Source organism: Mustelus asterias, chromosome 30 (assembly GCF_964213995.1).
Source record: "Mustelus asterias chromosome 30, sMusAst1.hap1.1, whole genome shotgun sequence".
NCBI classification, from domain to species: domain Eukaryota; kingdom Metazoa; phylum Chordata; class Chondrichthyes; order Carcharhiniformes; family Triakidae; genus Mustelus; species Mustelus asterias.
This window is the reverse complement of record NC_135830.1, coordinates 19,750,623-19,769,175: the sequence shown is the minus strand read 5'-3', so window position 1 is coordinate 19,769,175 and position 18,553 is coordinate 19,750,623. Positions and strand designations below refer to the sequence as shown.

The window sequence follows — 18,553 nt, the reverse complement described above, 5'->3', positions numbered from 1 at the left end:
AGGAGTAACTCTTTGTCGTAACAATATTGCAGGCGAAGCTCGCATCCAATTGTTTTCTTCCTGTAAAATAGCCTTGGTTAGATTGTTCTTTAACATCCTGTTCAACCGTTCTACCATTCCTGAACTCTGGGGGTTGTATGTAAATGAAATCTTTGCTTTATTCCCAATAGTCTACAGGCTTCTCTGAAAGCTTTCCCTGTAAAATGGGTCCCCTGGTCTGAGTCTAACTGAGAAGGCAAAACCCCATCTGGGTATTATCTCATTTGCCAATATCAAAGCCACTGTTTTGGCTGCAGCCTCTTTGCATGGGAATGCCTCCATCCACCGGGTTAGCTGATCAATAATTACCAGGCAATAAGTCTTTCCTTGCACTCTGGATAAAGGCGCTGTAAAAATCCATAACTTTTCCCATGGTCCTTTAGGCCGTGGTTGATGACCCATCTTGACCTTGCAGGGACAACCTGATTCCACTAGGGTGCACTGCAGGCACCTTTGACAAGCTTGTACATGCAGTCCCTGCCCGTGTGTGCTTAATCCATGATATGCCTCCAATAAGGTCTGCTGTATTACTTCTGGGGATATTTTACCTTCCCTTCTCCGTACGCCATCTTGACCTCTTTGTCCTCCATGTTATTCCCATTCCTGTTTTTCTCTTCCTCTGACGCCTGTTCCTGTATCTGTTTCACATTAATGCCTGCGATTCCCTGGCTTGTGCTTCTGCCACACTTGCTGTTTGGATACCTTCCAAATTCTGTTGTGACAGGTTTTTAGTTGCCTTATCTGCTCTCCTGTTTTCTTCTTGGGCCTGGGTAGAAATCAGCTGATAGAAACATAGAAAAACTACAGCACAAACGGACCCTTCGGCCCCACAAGTTGTGCCGAACACATCCCTACCTTCTAGGCCTACCTATAACCCTCCATCCTATTAAGCTCCATGTACTCATCCAGGAGTCTCTTAAAAGTCCCTATTGAGTTCGCCTCCACCACCCCTGACGGCAGCCGATTCCACTCGCCCACCACCCTCTGTGTGAAAAACTTCCCCCTAACATCTCCCCTGTAGCTACCCCCCAGCACCCTAAACCTGTGTCCTCTCGTAGCAGACATTTCCACCCTGGGAAAAAGCCTCTGAGAGTCCACCCAAAAGAACAAAGAACAAAGAACAGTACAGCACAGGAAACAGGCCCTTCGGCCCTCCAAGCCTGTGCCGCTCCTTGGTCCAACTAGACCCGATCTATGCCTCTCAACATCTTATACACCTCTATTAGGTCTCCTCTCATCCTTCGTCTCTCCAAGGATAAAAGACCGAGCTCCCTCAGCCTATCCTCATAAGGCATGCCACCCAATCCAGGCAACATCCTTGTAAATCTCCTCTGCACCCTTTCAATCTTTTCCACATCCTTCCTGTAATGAGGCGACCAGAACTGAGCACAGTACTCCAAGTGGGGTCTGACGAGGGTCTTATATAGCTGCATCATTATCCCTGGACTCCTAAACTCAATCCCTCGATTGATGAAGGCCAGCACACCATACGCCTTCTTAACCACCTCCTCCACCTGCGGGGCTGATTTCAGAGTCCTATGGACCCGGACCCCAAGGTCCTTCTGATCCTCTACAGTACTAAGAGTCTTTCCCTTTATATTGTACTCCTTCATCCCATTTGATGGGCCTGTATTTTGATCACAGCAGCTTCTAAGGGAACGTGAGCAGCCTGAAGTAAATTGCTGATTAGATGTTCATGGTGGGTATGTCCCCGCTAAATGTCACAAATCCCTTTCTTCCCCAAACTGTCATGTAGTCATGGACCACTCCAAAGACATATCAGCTGTCTGTGAACACATTTTCCTTTACCCCCCATTCTAAAGCATTGGTCAAAGTTAACAACCTCTGCAGCTTGTGATGAACTGCTCCCTGGGATTTATTCTCCTGCAATCACTGTTCCTTCATCATTCACCACCACCCATGCCATGCAGGGTTGGCCATTGACATACTGTGGTGAACCATCGTTGGTTCCCACTGGATAGTGCTGAGCTAGGGGCTTGGCCAGTACTACAAGGATGTACATAGGTTACTGTTGGATTGTACTATTATTGCTGTTGGGTTAGGGTGGAGTTGTTACACCTTTGTACTGTAGTGTTGTGGCACATCCCAGTCGGGCTCCACCTCCTGGGAGAGGTATAAGAGTCCCTGCTCTGGCCGGGACCCCTTCAGTCTGGGATAGTGTACATAAGTTCTGATAGCTTCATTAATAGTAAATAAAAGCCTTCATTTACTGAGCTTCGAGCCTCGTGTCTAAATTGATGTGCATCACATACCTCCTGGCTCCACCTACTTACAGATTAATCACTCCCTCCCCGGTGAGTGGTTCCTTTGCTAACCCCCCTTCACTCGCTCCTTCTGTCACTTCCGCTATACATCCTTGCTCTGTTCCTTGCACTGTTAACCCTCCTGCAGGATTTTCTCTTACATCCCTGCTGATCTCTACATGTTTGTCTCCTGGCAAAAGATATGCTTCCCACTTTAAACGTCTTCCGTCAGATATTCTTTTTAATCTCCCTGCTTCTAAAAGCTGAATGCTTGTGCGTGGGCTGCAGAGAATTATTCTTCCTATCAAGGTAAGTGGCTTGTTCACTCTCATGGCCCAGGAGGCACATGCTAAAGCCCTTACACGTGATGCGTGTTATCACACACGAGGCTTGAGAAGCTCAGGAAATAAAGGCTTTTATTTGCTGTTACAACGAAGCTACTAACTATATACACGATCCCAGACTGAGGAGTCCCAGACAGAGCAGTGACCTTTATACCTCTCCCAGGAGGCGGAGCCCGACTGGGATGTACCACAATAACTATAATACAAGGTGTAACAGCCCAACCCTAACCCCAACAGCAACAAGTAGAACAACCCATCCCTAACCCCAACAGTAACATATATACATACTTGCAGTACTGGCCAGACCCTGGCTCAGTACTACCTAGTGGGAACCAACGATGGTTCACCACAACACGTTGATGCATTCTCCTGGCTACTGCATTTATCTATCCATCTATCCCCATGCCGTTGGGTTACTGCTGCAGCTTGCATTCCATCACTCTCCTGACAAAAAATGTGAAATAGCTTGGTAAAATCCGGTAGACCCAGGGCTGGGGCCCTTGCCATGGCTTGTCTTAAATCTGAAAAGGCTTGTGCTTCCGTGTCTCCCTATACTACTTCCTCACTACTCACCTTTCCTCCTTTAATCAGGTTCTGTGAAGGTTTGGCAAGTACAGCATAATCCTCCACAAAATTCCTGCAAGTTAAAAGGCTCCAACATTTGTCTTACCCCTTCCTAATGAGAAGTCTTTGCACATAAAAATCCTCCACTAGTCAATACATTTCTTAAGATTTTACAAGGTAATTGGACAGTGTTTTCTTTTAGAACACCTATTCTAGAGAATCTTGACTTTTCTAAACTGATGTCTATCCAACCCAGCTATTTCTAAGCTATGGACTCTATTGTTCTTTGTTCTACCATCTTCCTGCTCCGTCCCTATATCCCTTAATCGCCTTAGAACCTCCAAATCAGTCGATCCCTACTTATCTGGAGAGACACATGAACAGACGGGGAATAGAGGGATACAGGCGGTTGGTTTAGATAGGACAATGTGATCGGTGCAGGCTTGGAGGGCCGAAGGACCTGTCCCTGTGCTGCACTGTTAAAACAAAGAACAAAGAACAATACAGCACAGGAACAGGTCCTTCGGCCCTCCAAGCCCGCGCCGCTCCCTGCTCCAAACTAGACCATTCTTTTGTATCCCTCCATTCCCACTCCGTTCATGTGGCTATCTAGATAAGTCTTAAACATTCCCAGTGTGTCCGCCTCCACCACCTTGCCCGGCAGCGCATTCCAGGCCCCCACCACCCTCTGTGTAAAATACGTCCTTCTGATATCCGTGTTAAACCTCCCCCCCCACCCTCTCACCTTGAACCTATGACCCCTCGTGAACATCACCACCGACCGGGGAAAAAGCTTCCCACCGTTCACCCTATCTGTGCCTTTCATAATTTTATACACCTCTATTAGGTCACCCCTCATCCTCCGTCTTTCCAGTGAGAACAACCCCAGTTTACCCAATCTCTCCTCATAACTAAGCCCCTCCATACCAGGCAACATCCTGGTAAACCTCCTCTGCACTCTCTCTAAAGCCTCCACGTCCTTCTGGTAGTGTGGCGACCAGAACTGGGCACAGTATTCCAAATGCGGCCGAACCAACGTTCTATACATCTGCAACATCAGACCCCAACTGTTATACTCTATGCCCCGTCCTATAAAGGCAAGCATGCCATATGCCTTCTTCACCACCTTCTCCACCTGTGCCGTCACCTTCAAGGATCTGTGGACTTGCACACCCAGGTCCCTCTGCGTATCTACACCCTTTATGGTTCTGCCATTTATCGTATAGCTCCCGCGTACGTTAGTTCTACCAAAATGCATCACTTCGCATTTATCTGGATTGAACTCCATCTGCCACTTCTTTCTTTCTTTGTTCTCCTCATTTCTTAATGACATATCATGGATAACAAACTAAAGAATTATCAGCTTCGGGAACACAAACTCTTGAGCTGCCACGAAGATAAACATAAAAACCTTTCCACTAAAATCATAGAATCCCTACAGTGCAGAAGGAGGCCATTCGGCCCATCGAGTCTGCACCGACCTCAATCCCACCCAGGCCCTACCCCCACATATTTACCCGCTAATCCCTCTAACCTACGCATCCCAGGACTCTAAGGGGCAATTTTTTTAACCTGGCCAATCAACCTAACCCGCACATCTTTGGAGTGTGGGAGGAAACCGGAGCACCCGGAGGAAACCCACGCAGACACGAGGAGAATGTGCAAACTCCACACAGACAGTGACCCGAGCATCGAACCCTTGACCCTGGAGCTGTGAAGCAGCAGTGCTAACCACTGTGCTACCGTGCCGCCCATAAAAATGCACAAACCATCAACTGAGATTCATCCTCCTCACCCGCAGATTATGTCACACAATTCTAAATTATTAGCATGTTGTAAATACATCTGGTTCAGACAAAGAACAGAGCACAGTACAGCACAGGAACAGGCCCTTTGGCCCTCCAAGCCTGTGCCGATCACATTGTCCTATCTGGACCAACTGCCTGTATCCCTCTATTCCCCGTTTGTTCATGTGTCTATCCAGATAAGTCTTAACTGTCGCCAACGTATCTGCCTCAACCACCTCACTTGGCAGCGCATTCCAGGCCCCCACCACCCTCTGTGTAAAAAACATCCCCCGCACATCTCCACTCAACCTTTCCCCCCCTCACCTTGAACTTGTGCCCCCCGGTAACTGTCATTCCCACCCTGGGAAAAAGCTTCCAACTGTTCACCCTATCTACACCCCTCATAATTTTATAAACTCCTATCAGGACACCCCCTCAGCTTCTGTCTTTCCAGGGAGAACAATCCCAGTTCATTCAATCTCTCCCCATAGCTAATACCCTCCATACCAGGCAACATCCTGGTAGACCTTTTCCGCACTCTCTCCAAAGCCTCCACATCCTTCAAACTAAAGTTCATGCACGTAATTTAAAGGTTCTGCAGCTCTTTGTTCACGTTGTGGACATTTCCCAACGACTGATTGTATATCCCTCTCAGCTTTGATTTCTTGAAAACTTGAAAGTTCCATGGGCGGCACGGTAGCACAGTGGTTAGCACTGCTGCTTCACAGCTCCAGCGACCTGGGTTCGATTCCCGGCTCGGGTCACTGTCTGTGTGGAGTTTGCACATTCTCCCTCGTGTCTGCGTGGGTTTCCTCCGGGTGCTCCGGTTTCCTCCCACAGTCCAAAGATGTGCGGGTTAGGTCGATTGGCTATGCTAAAAATTGCCCCTTAGTGTCCTCAGATGCGTAGGTTAGAGGGATTAGCGGGTAAATGTGTAGGGATATGGGGGTAGGGCCTGGGTGGGATTGTGGTCGGTGCAGACTTGATGGGCCGAATGGCCTCTTTCTGCACTGTAGGGATTCTATGATTTCTCAAAGATTAAAGGAGACTGACTGATGTCCTGTTACCGACTGTTCCATTGTTGGGTCTTTTCTCCTTTCTTGATGGGAAGACTTGTATTTATATAGAACCATAGAAAATTACAGCTCAGAAACAGGCCTTTTGGCCCTTCTTGTCTGTGCCGAACCATTTTTTGCCTCATCCCACTGACCTGCACTTGGACCATATCCCTCCACATCCCTCTCATCCATCAACCCGTCCAAGTTTTTCTTAAATGTTAAAAGTGACCTCGCATTTACCACTTTGTCCGGCAGCTCATTCCACACTCCCACCACTCTCTGCGTGAAGAAGCCCCCCCTAATATTCCCTTTAAACTTTTCTCCTTTCACTCTTAACCCATGCCCTCTGGTTTTTTTCTCCCCCAGCCTCAGCGGAAAAAGCCTGCTTGCATTCACTCTATCTATACCCATCAAAATCTTATACACCTCTATCAAATCTCCCCTCATTCTTCTACGCTCCAGGGAATAAAGTCCTAACCTATTCAATCTCTCTCTGTAACTCAGCTTCTCAAGTCCCGGCAACATCCTTGTGAACCTTCTCTGCACTCTTTCAACCCTATTTACATCCTTCCTGTAACTAGGTGACCAAAACTGTACACAATACTCTAAATTCGGCCTCACCAATGCCTTATATAACCTTGATGTGGAGACATTTCCACTCCATCTGACGAAGGAGCAGTGCTCCGAAAGCTTATGGTATTTGCTACCAAATAAACCTGTTGGACTTTAACCTGGTGTTGTGAGACTTCTTACCTTATATAACCTTACCATAACACTCCAACTTTTATACTCGATACTCCAATTTATAAAGGCCAATGTACCAAAGGCACTCTTTACGACCCTATCCACCTGTGACGTCACTTTTAGGGAATTCTGTACCTGTATTCCCAGATCCCTCTGTTCAACTGCACTCTTCAGAGTCCTACCATTTACCCTGTACGTTCTACTTTGGTTTGTCCTTCCAAAGTGCAATATCTCGCACTTGTCTGCGTTAAATTCCATTTGCCATTTTTCAGCCCATTTTTCTAGCTGGTCCAAATCCCTCTGCAAGCTTTGAAAACCTTCCTCACTGTCCACTACACCTCCAATCTTTGTATCATCAGCAAATTTGCTGAACCAATTTACCACATTATCATCCAGACCATTGATATAGATGACAAACAACAATGGACCCAACACCGATCCCTGCGGCACACCACTAGTCACAGGCCTCCACTCAGAGAAGCAATCCTCCACAACCACTCTCTGGCTTCTTCCATTGAACCAGTGTCTAATCCAATTTACTACCTCTCCATGAATACCCAGCGACTGAACCTTCCTAACTAACCTCCCATGAGGGACCTTGTCAAAGGCCTTGCTGAAATCCAGGTAGACAACATCCACCGCCTTCCCTTCATCCACTTTCCTGGTAACCTCCTCGAAAAACTCTAATAGATTGGTCAAACATGACCTACCACGCACAAAGCCATGTTGACTCTCCCTAATAAGTCCCTGTCTATCCAAATATTTGTAGATCCTATCCCTTATCACACCTTCCAATAACTTGCCCACCACCGATGTCAAACTTACTGGCCTATAATTTCCCGGATTTATTTTGGAACCTTTTTTAAACAACAGAACAACATGAGCCACCCTCCAATCATCTGGCACCTCCCCCATGAATACTGACAGTTTAAGTATGTCTGCCAGGGCCCCTGCAAGTTCAACACTAGCTTCCCTCGAGGTCCGTGGGAATACCGTCCGGTCCTGGGGATTTATCCACTCTGATTTGCCTCAAGACAACAAGCACCTCCTCCCCTTTAATCTGTAAAGGTTCCATGACCTCCCTACCTGTTTGCCCTATTTCCGTGGACTCCATGCCCGTTTCCACAGTAAATACGGATGCAAAAAACCCATTTAGTATCTCCCCCATCTCTTTTGGTTCCATACACAGTCTACCACTCTGGTCTTCAAGAGGACCAATTTTATCCCTCACTATCCTTTTGCTCCTAACATACCTATAGAAGCTCTTTGGATTTTCTTTCACTCTGTCTGCCAAAGCAACCTCACGTCTTCTTTCAGCCCTCCTGATTTCCCTCTTAAGTAGCTTCTTGCACTTTTTATACTCCTCGAGCATCTGATCTATTCCTTGCTGCCTGTACATTTCATACAACTCTCTCTTCCTCTTCATCAGTGTTACAATCTCCCGCGAGAACCAAGGTTCCTTATTCCTATTTACTTTGCCTTTAATCCTGACAGGAACATACAAACTCTGCACTCTCAAAATTTCTCCTTTGAAGGCCTCCCACTTTCCATTTACATCCTTACCAGAGAACAGCCTGTGCCAATCCACACTTCCCAGATCCCTTCTCATTTCATCAAATTTGGCCTTTTTCCAGTTCAGAACTTCAACCTCAGGACCAGATCTATCCTTATCCACGATCAGGTTGAAACTAATGGCATTATGATCACTGGATCCAAAGTGTTCCCTCACACTCACATCCATCACCTGCCCCAACTCATTTCCCAATAGGAGATCCAATATCGCATCCTCTCTAGTTGGCATATATAGTACCTTTCACAACCTTAGGATGTCCAGAAATGCTTTACAGCCAATGGACTTCTTTTGAAGTGCACTCACTGCTGTAATGTACAAAATGCAGTCGCCAAATCATGCACAGCACAATCCCACTAATCGAAATGTGATTGTGACCAGGAATCTGTTCAGTGATGCTTGTTGAGGGATAAATATTAAGTGGTAAACCAAGGGGGAACTCCCCGGCTCTTTGGAATAGCCTCATGGGAACTTTTACACCCGATCGAGAGGACAGATGGAGCCATGATTGATGGTTTCATCTGGAAGATGGGACCTGTGACAGTGCAGTGTTCCTTCAGTAATGGATTTAAATTTAATTTCACATACCTTCAGTTACTCTTATGGACAAGCATAAGATTTTAGTTCTCTTCGTCCTTTGACTCACAGATGACCCAAAAAAGTGGTTGAAGTCATTGCTAATTTTAAAACATTTTATTAAGAAGCAACACCTTGGATACGATACACAGGGTAAATAGGCAGAAGACATACAACTTGTAACAGGCGTGAGGATGCATCTTTACTTATTTTGGCGGAACACTGTTATTCGCTAAAGAAAGCTGTGTGTGTAAGAGATTTAATTATATTGGGGAATGGTTAATGAAGACTAAATATCTGCGAGAGTTGAGAGATAAAATAGGTTGAGCTACTAAATGCATGTATTGGTAATGAAGTAAAGTGGATTTATGAGTAAATATGTAGAGTTTAGAAATTTGCAGTAGGAGATAGGCAGGGACTTGACTTTTTACTTGTTAAATCTCAAAAAAGGGGAGTAAAATACTTCTACAGCTTGCAAATGATTCACGAGCAGACAAGGGAAGGTTATTGCATGTTATTTAACTCAAAAGGGAAGGCAGCGAAAAACAGAAAATGTGTTTACGTTTTGGAAAGGTTAAGTTCAAAAAGTGAGAGCAAACACAATGGAATTGAAGGCTAAAGGGAAAAAGGATATTTAAGGAAAGATGCTTGGCGGGGGATGACCTTGTGGAAAGAGCTCTCTGCTGTGAGAAGGTGCAGAGTTTGAATCAGCCATTCAGTCAAGCAAGAAATGTCTATGTTACATAAAGCAATCTTGTTTCTCTACATTCTTGGATTTCCGCAACAGAGTGGAAGAAAGCGAGAAGCCGTCTATGATGAAGCCGTCCGCTATACAAGTACTAAAAATCACAGTAGTTTTCTCTTGGGTAATATTACTTAGATTTTTAATTCTTAAAAATCCAAAAGGTTGCCACGAAGGTGTTTACTTCAAGGTTCTGACCAAGTGTTTGCGTCAGGAATGTTTTGTAACCCACGTTTATTGTGTAACTGTAATCTTGTGTGCTTAAGTTTCCTATTCTTTGTCAATAAATCATATTATTTATTTATTTTTTAAATCCCAGAAGTGTTACTGGAATTCTACGCTGCTGGGCTCAGTGGGTTTCTCTTATTCTCAGAACACAACTTAAAGGGCTATGATCGGTGAGTCAAGTTTCCCCCCCCCCCTGGGATTTGGCTTGTTCAACAAGTAACATCCGCTGCGGCCATAAACACAGGAGTGCGCGCTTTACTGATCCCAGATTGGACAAAATGGATGGCGAGAAGCAAAGGGACCCTGATCTCTGTGGCTGGAGGGAACAATCTCTCCGGATTGGTTTACTGGTCCCGGATCGGGGAGATCCTGGCCGCCATGTCCGAAAATGGTAGTTCAACTCTTTTCTTAAGCAAAAGATCTTTCATATCCCTTCTTTATTTTGTCAATCGCTTATTCAGTTGCCCATTAGAAAAGAGGCAGATATTCAAGGCAGTCCCTCTTACTTCCATCGGCCATCCATTAAGTCACTTTGTTGTCTATTGCTTGCAACGACATCCTGTTTAAAATGTACTCAGTCTGTAGGTTTTTCTGTGGGTCACGAGATTTCCCCCACCGGATCTGGTTTCAGGGTCTGTGCTCGAGCTGTGTCTTTGGCAGATATAACAGACATAAACTGTCCCGTATTTGTCTTTTCAGGAATATTTTTTAATTAGGGGGAAGTGGGGTGGGGGGGGGGGGGGGGGGGGAAAGGAGATATTCCTCGAATATTCAATACATTTCTTAAGATTTCACCAGGTAATTGGACTTTTCGACTTCTCCAAACTGATTTCTATCGAACCCAGCTATTTCTAAGCTATGGTCTTATTTTTCTAATTTCTCGATGACATATCAGAGATAACAAACTAAAGAATGATCAGGAAAAAAAAAAATAATCGGCAAAAAACAAACCTTTGAGCTGGCCACCAAGAATAAGTGTAAAAACCTTTCCAGTAAAATGTACAAACCATTGACTTAAGATTCATCCTCCTCACCCGCAGATTAATCGCACACAATTCTAAATTATTAGCATGTCGTAAATACATCTGGTTCAAACAAAAGTTCATGCATGCATTTTAAAGATTCTCCAGCTCTCGGTTCACCTTTATCCACCCTGTGGATGTTTTCCAACTCCTGACTGTCTATCCATCCCTCTTTACTTTAATTTTACTCCCTCTGATAAGATACCAGTGCGTTTAGTTCTGTCCTGACTGTTTTAAACTCAGTCTCCCTATGGTGCATGTTCCAATACCTTGGTGATTTTTAACTGCTGTCCCACTCCACGGACCACATTATTCACTCAACGCTGTTCTGTTGTCGGGTAGCTGGGTGTGTCTGGGACCCATTCATCAGTGCACCTTCACCAGGCATTTCCACATGCTAACTTGCACCATACATAATACATTACATCTGCACAGTTACACCGGTATCTCAGTATCAGGCTCCATGTGCCATCTGATACAAGCCACTCACGCGCTTTCAGATCATCTTACCAAAAGCTCAGGGGGGGGGGGGGGGGGGGAAGTCTCTTTCTGAAGATCTTTACTTCTCTTCCCCCCCCGCCCTCTTGCATGGTTCCAACGTTTCAGGTGGTGGCCAGGTCATTAAATTCAGTTTTGTTTTTCCAAAAACACAATTGTCTCCAAGAGGAAGCTATCAATTTGCTCATCCACACTTTTTCACTAGAACGTACATAGATATCAGGTTGATCTATTGAGCTATACCCAGGGTGAGATATTCCAATTCCTATTTGGTGATGTGATTTTTTTATTTTTGTCCAGCTTGTATTCCGAATGGAACATCCCAATAAATCTCATTCAGGAGCCCTGGAGAAACTATGCTATCCGATTCAATATTCACAATATTTGCAGATCAGAGACGGGAGTATTTGCAATCAGTCTGGAGATAACTCCCACATCTCCCGTTTGTCTCGGAAAAAAAGGTAAGAGATGGGAAAAAGCCACAGCTCTAAAAGACAAAGTCTTTCATTCAAATCGTCACTGCGCCGTCAGTGGAAAGGGTCGGCTTTCTCTGCTTGCTTTCAAAAGGGGTCGGAGCAAACATTCTCAGTTGTACAGACTTAACATAACTTTTCTTTTCCGATCAATGATGAACCAACACCATTTTTTAAAAAAAAAACTTTGTTTCTCCGATTCTTGTGTTTTCAGTTTTGATCAATTGTCATTTCTTTACCCCCCCCCCCCTGTCCCCCCCACCTCCTTTCTCTTTCAGGCACCTTTCCAAATGACTGGAATAAAACTAAAGAAAAATGATTTTTAAAAAACAAAAAACGTTAGCTTTCACAGGCAAACTTCAACCCCAAAAAGAGCTAAAGAGGGTGGAGCCTCCCACAGATTGTGAGCTCCGAAGGACAAGGTTGAAGTTTATCTTCAGGGAACCAAACATATTAGGTGCCTTTTCCAAGTGTACAAGTAAATTGTGATTGACACTGAAAGATTTACTTTCACTCAGTAACTAGAACATTTCCGTTTTCTCAGCACAGGAACTGGCAGCATTTTAGATTCAATACCAATTGTTCACTTCTCTTGTAGCTGGTGTGTGGAGAAGGATCATGTTCACTGTAGATCTGTCAGCACAGAAACCGCACGCTGTGCTTCTGGATACACTCAGTCTGCAAGGAGCTGGAGTCTTTTAAACCTGACCCTGGTGAAGGCCTTCCCTGTGACGCTAAGGAGTGAGATGTCCTTATAATTGTTGCAATCTCCTCTGTCACTGCTGGTCTTTTGAATATTGCGATGCTTTTTGCTTTTTCACGGTTGCGGAATGGTGCCTGCCTCCCAGCAGGGGAGGAGGTGGGGACAACAGGTGGGACTTTACGTTTCTGAGCAGTTTGCTGGGTCCTTGCTGGGAGCCTTTCTGCTTGCTCAGCAATCAATGGCCTTTCCCAGCTCGGCTGATGAGGGTTCCTTATCCAACCTTTAACATGACAGGAAGCTGCAGGAGAGAGAGTGTCAAAACACAAGAGACTGGGGAGATGTCTGGTCTCACACGGGAGTACAGCTCACAGTCGTGTTCAACCCAGTGGGACATCTGTTTACTTCTGGTCGGTGAGAAGGTCACCATCTGGTGATTTCAGGAGGGCAACCCTGGTGCCGGTACGACCCAATACCCTCTTGATCCCACCACACGTAGTAAGTACTTAGATATCCCTTGTCAATGCAGTCTGGATTTACTGATGTAAGACAATCCACTGTTTATATGTAAAGTAGCTTCTGTTTCCCCCCCCCCCCCCCAAAAGGCAACTTTCAAGTGTTGCGGTGTTCCAGCGTTGGGTTTATGTTGTACGTCAGGCAGGCTTTGCTCTTTTTTTTTTGCTACAATTACAGATGTCACCTCTGCTGAGTGGGTCGCAAACCAGTCTTTTGTCGCGGGCTCCACCTTCACCAAATGTTGCGGCCGCTGCGTCAGAAATGATCGAACTCCCAGTTTCACCAATAATCAAATGTTGATTGTGGAAGCCTTTACGGTGTGCCTGCGAAATAGTTCACTCTTTTTTTTGTTAAGGCTCCTTCACAATTATAAATCCCTAATGTGTAGCAGTTATCAGCAAGAATTAAATCTAGCGCTTTCTAAGCGGAGGTGTTTTACTAGCGGAACCTTTCGGACAAGTAGATTATGCATTAAAGATCAATTTTGGTTGAAGTCAAAAGGTTCAGAGTTTCATTGTAAGCAAGTTTTCTGTTGAGAGTTCTTGAAGGAGAAAGATCACAGGTGGAGCTTTTTTCTTTTTTTAAAACAAAAGGGACACTGCCGTCCCGAAAAACCAGTGATATCTCCAGAATATGAAATTCCAGTTAGTTACAGAGTTGTTATCAGCAAAAATCAAACCAATATTGTCAAGACTATCAATCCTGGACGTGATTCGCAGCGGCAAATTGCAATCACTTGTGAATCCGCTGGTGTCTCAGCAGGTGCTGTGACTGAGTGAATCCAGCCCCACACACAGAGCAGGTGAACGGTCGCCCCCCGGTGTGAACCCGCTGATGTGACAACAGCTGGGACGACCAAGGGAATCCCTTCCCGCACACGGAGCAGGTGAACGGCTTCTCCCCGGCGTGAGTGTGGAGGTGCTCGTTGAGGTCGGTCGACTGCCGGAAACTCTTGCCGCAGGCGGCGCACCGGAACGGATCCTCCTTGGTGTGTACTCGGTGGTGCGACTGGATGGCCAGTATCTGGGTGAATCCCTTGCCGCACACAAAGCAGATGAACGGCTTGGCGCCCGTGTGAATCCGCTGGTGTTCGGTGAGGAGCGCCGAAGTCTTGAACTTCTCTCCGCAGGTCGCGCAGCCGAATGGCTTCTTCGTGTGAACCCGCTGGTGTAACCGGAGGCCGGATGACTGAGTGAATGTCCTCTCGCACACGGAGCAGGTGAAGGGCTTCTCCCCGGTGTGAACGCGTCGATGGATTTCCAGCCGGGTCGAAGAGTTGAATCCTTTGCCACAATCCTCACATTTCCACGGTTTCTCCATGGTGCCGGCTTCCTTGTCTCCCTCTCTCTCTCTAGATGAGGCAATCAGTTGAAACTCTGTTCACACGCACAGAACACACGTACAGTTTCTCCCCGCTACCAATGGTGTGATTTTTAAAAAAAAAATACAGGCTGTTTAACTGGTTAAAGCTCTTTCCACAGTCAGTTCACTGCAACACTCTCATTCCAGTAAATGTCTTTTAAGGTTTTTTTGCAGTCACACTGATGTTTGAAATGCTGTCACACAGACAGAACAAATATTTCTCTTTCCAAATTCAGACTGTTGTAACGGAGGCCGTAATGCTCAGTTTATGCTTCCCTCTACCCTGGAAATAAGCCCTGGAAGAGAGAGATTACAAACTGTAAATAGAGAAGAGAAATTCTGAACATGCAACTATTTTCCATGAAACATCTTTTGCACACTTGTGCCTTCAAAACAGTAAATCCTAATAGAATCCCGACAGTGCAGAAGGAGGCCACTTGGCCCATCAAGTCTACACTGACCACAATCCCACCCAGGCCCTACTCCCAAAACGCCACACATTTACCCTGATAATCCCCGACACTAGGATCAATTTAGCACGGCCAATCCGCCTAAGCTGCACATCTTTGGAGTGTGGGAGGAAACCGGAGCACCCGGAGGAAAGCCACGCAGACGCGGGGGGAATGTGCAAACTCCACACAGACAGTGACCCGAGGCTGGAATTGAACCTGGGTCCCTGGCGCTGTGAGGCCAGCAGTGCTAACCACTGTGCCGCCAACTCTCTCACTGTGCCATCACCTACTCTCCACCTCCCTGCGCTGGAATAAAAACCCCCATGGTCACTAACCATCCAGTTTTTTTCAGGATTGTCCCGTGTTAGAGACTACTATCTGAGGTTGGATGCAGTTTGTCCTGTAAATTAGACCTCTTTAGTTTTTAGGTGTCCAGATCACCAACCACCTGTCCTGGTCCCTCCCATGCTGACACTACAGTTAAAAAAGCCCACCAACTCCTCTACTTTCTCAGAGGACTCAGGAAATTTGGCATGTCTGCTACGACTCTCACCAAACGTTTACAGATGTATCATAGAAAGCATTCTTCCTGGTCGTATTACAGCTCCTGCCCCGACCAAGACCGCAAGAAACTACAAAGGGCAGTGAATGTAGCCCAATCCATCACGCAAACCAGCCTTCCATCCATTGACACTGTCTACACTTCCCGCTGCCTCGGGAAAAGCAGCCAGCATAATTAAGGACCCCACGCACCCTGGACATTCTCTCTTCCACCTTCTTCCGTCGGGAAGAAGATACAAAAGTCCGAGGTCACGTACCAACCAACACAAAAACAGCTTCTTCCCTGCTGCCATCAGACTTTTGAATGGACCTAACTCGCACTAAGTTGATCTTTCTCTACACCCTAGCTATGACTGTAACACTACATTTTCCACTTTCTCCTTTCCTCCCCTATATATGGTGTGCTTTGCCTGTATAGCGTGCAAGAAACAATATTTTTCACTATATACTAATACATGTGACAATAATAAATCAAATCAAGTTCTGGTTGCATGGAACCATGTCCCCCACTGTTTCTGTATTCTGACAGCTGTGACGGACAAAGCCACCAAACAGCTTTAGCAGCACCCCATCCACCACTCATATGGACTCCCAGGGCAGGCTGGGGCTTCCTTTTCACCATAAGAGTCAGCCAGCCTGTCAAAACTATCATACTATCTTTATAATTCAAGTTGGCACCGGAGCATGGGGGCTTCTTGCGAGCTGTCCACAGAATACCCTCTAAATCTATCTTTCAGACTTGTTTTATGCTTTTAAAACCGTACTCACAACTCACAAACAATGACACCCTGGCTATGGCCACAACACTGCATTCTGCACCCTCGCCTTTCCCTCTCCCCATTGTACTCGATGAACAGTATGCTCTCTCTGTATAGCGCAAGAAACAATACTTTTCTCTCCACCCCAATACATGTGACAATAATAAATCATATAATAAATCATTGGTTAGTACTGGTGCCTCACAGCGCCAGAGACCCGGATTCTATTCCTGGGTCACTGTGTGTGTGTGTGGAGTTATAGAATCATAGAAACCCTACAGTACAGAAAGAGGCCATTTGGCCCATCGAGTCTGCACCGACCACAATCCCACCCAGGCCCAACCCCCATATCCCTACAAATTTACCCACTAATCCCTCTAACCTACGCATTTCAGGACACTGAGGGCAATTCTCTTTTAGCACGGCCAATCAACCTAACCCGCACATCTTTGTGGACTGTGGGAGGAAACCGGAGCACCCGGAGGAAACCCACGCAGACACGAGGAGAACGTGCAGACTCCACACAGGCAGGTGACCCGAGCCGGGAATCGAACCCGAAGGTCCCCGGAGCTGCGAAGCAGCAGTGCTAACCAGCGCGCCGCCAGAGTCTGCACGTTCTCCCCGTGTCTGCGCGGGCTTCCTCCGGAGGCTCCGGTTTCCCTCCCGCAGTCCGAAAGACGCGCTGGTTCGGTGTGCCTGCCATACTAAGTTCCCCCCCCTGGGTGTACCCGAACAGGCGCCGGGAGGATTCCCACAGTAACTTAATTGCAGTGTTGATGCGAGCCTACTTGTGACGTTAATAAATAAACTCTTAAGTAAATCAGATCATTCCTTTCCTTGCAATTTTTCTCCACCCCACCTCACCTCCCTCCCTCCTTGTCCAGCTGCATTTAGTTCTCTGTCCCCTTTGTGAAGCTTGTGAATAACGTCCTAGACTCCCTTACAGGGCAGAAGGAGGGCCCATCGAGTCTGCACCGACCACAATCCCACTCAAGCCCCTATTCCCACACAACCCCACACAAATTTACCCTGCCAATCTCCCTGACACTGGGGCCAATTTATCAATCAACCCAAGTCGCACATCTCTCGACAGCAATGAATGATCCTATCCTCCTGGTCACTTGGCAGCCTGAAGCCCCGCCCCTGTCTTTGTTTCTTCACCAAGATGGCCGCGCAGATGAAGCCCCCAAAATCACCGCAGCGGCAAACCCGGGGAAGCTGACGATGACGCAGAAGGGTTCGCTGCGCGTCACAATGCCCGGGGACTGATTGACGGGCAGCTCCCCGACCAATAGGAAGAAGGGGCGGGGGGCTGGACGACTGAGCAAACAACCTCCAAAGCCTCCATTGAACGTGGGGGAAGCGAGGCTGGGAGGACCGGCCGGTCCTCCAACCAATCCGAGTGAACGAGGAGGGGGGAGCGGGGAGGCGCGCGGGCTGCGCCTGGAGCTCCCTCGGTCTGCGCGCATGCGCGGCACGCATCTACCCGGCCCGCACACTGGAATATGGCGACCGTGCATCCGGGCCTGTCTCTCGCGGAGCGAGGAGGAGGAGAGGGGGGGGGGGGGGAGGGGGTGGTGGAAAAAAAAAACCCCCCGAGCGGGGCCTTCGCCGGTTCGAAATGTCGCGGCGGCGCATCGTAAATCGGTGCTAGGGGGGGGGGCCGACGGGAGGTGTTTACGAAGCCTCGCCGGCTCCATCCCCTCCCTCGCCACTCACCTCGGCGGTCTCCGAGCCGCGCACGATTTCCACCCCGCCGTCCCAGCGCTGGGCTGTTAGTGGCACTGCGCATGCTCCTGATCACAATGCCCGGAGACTGATTGACGGGCGCCTCCGGACGAATGAGAGGAAAGGGTGGGCGGGGCTGGAGGACCGGGCTGGTCCTCCGACCAATCACTTGGCCCAGTCTTGTCAATAGACTGGTGCCTGGAGTGAAATCTATCCCCACATTAATGCCCAAAAATAGCAAATTGTGGGGATCCAGCCTGACTCCACAGTATGCATTGGGGTTTCTGATCTATAATCCTAACACTGAATGCTAAATTCTATCAGGCACTAAATTCTACACTCACCTCAGGGCTCCTTTTTGCTCTGAGATTGTTTTATTAAACCCGCCTTATTACACCTTGTCAGATGCAAAATTAGCCTGATCCCTACTTGGATCCAGAAAACATTGTTCGAGGAACCCTGTTCTGAATACAAATTATTCCTCATGGCTATCCGCCAAATTGATTTTCCCAATCCACACACAATCCCTCCGATGCAGGCCCCTATGGCCCATTGAGCCTGCACCGA

The 18,553-nt window shown here is 47.1% G+C and overlaps 1 protein-coding gene across 1 annotated transcript in view; it reads right to left on the bottom strand.

Moving 5' to 3' along the window:
* The window catches only part of LOC144480946 (uncharacterized), an 81,909-nt gene extending 63,870 nt beyond the window's left edge, over window positions 1–18,039 (bottom strand). The window contains exons 1-2 of the mRNA XM_078200561.1: window positions 17,978–18,039; window positions 13,940–14,783 (exon numbers count right to left, since the gene is read on the bottom strand). Coding sequence (XP_078056687.1) covers window positions 13,940–14,445 — 506 coding nt within the window. The 5' untranslated portion in view covers window positions 14,446–14,783; window positions 17,978–18,039. The remainder of the gene's footprint in view (window positions 1–13,939; window positions 14,784–17,977) is intronic.
* Between the last annotated feature and the right edge of the window lie 514 nt (window positions 18,040–18,553).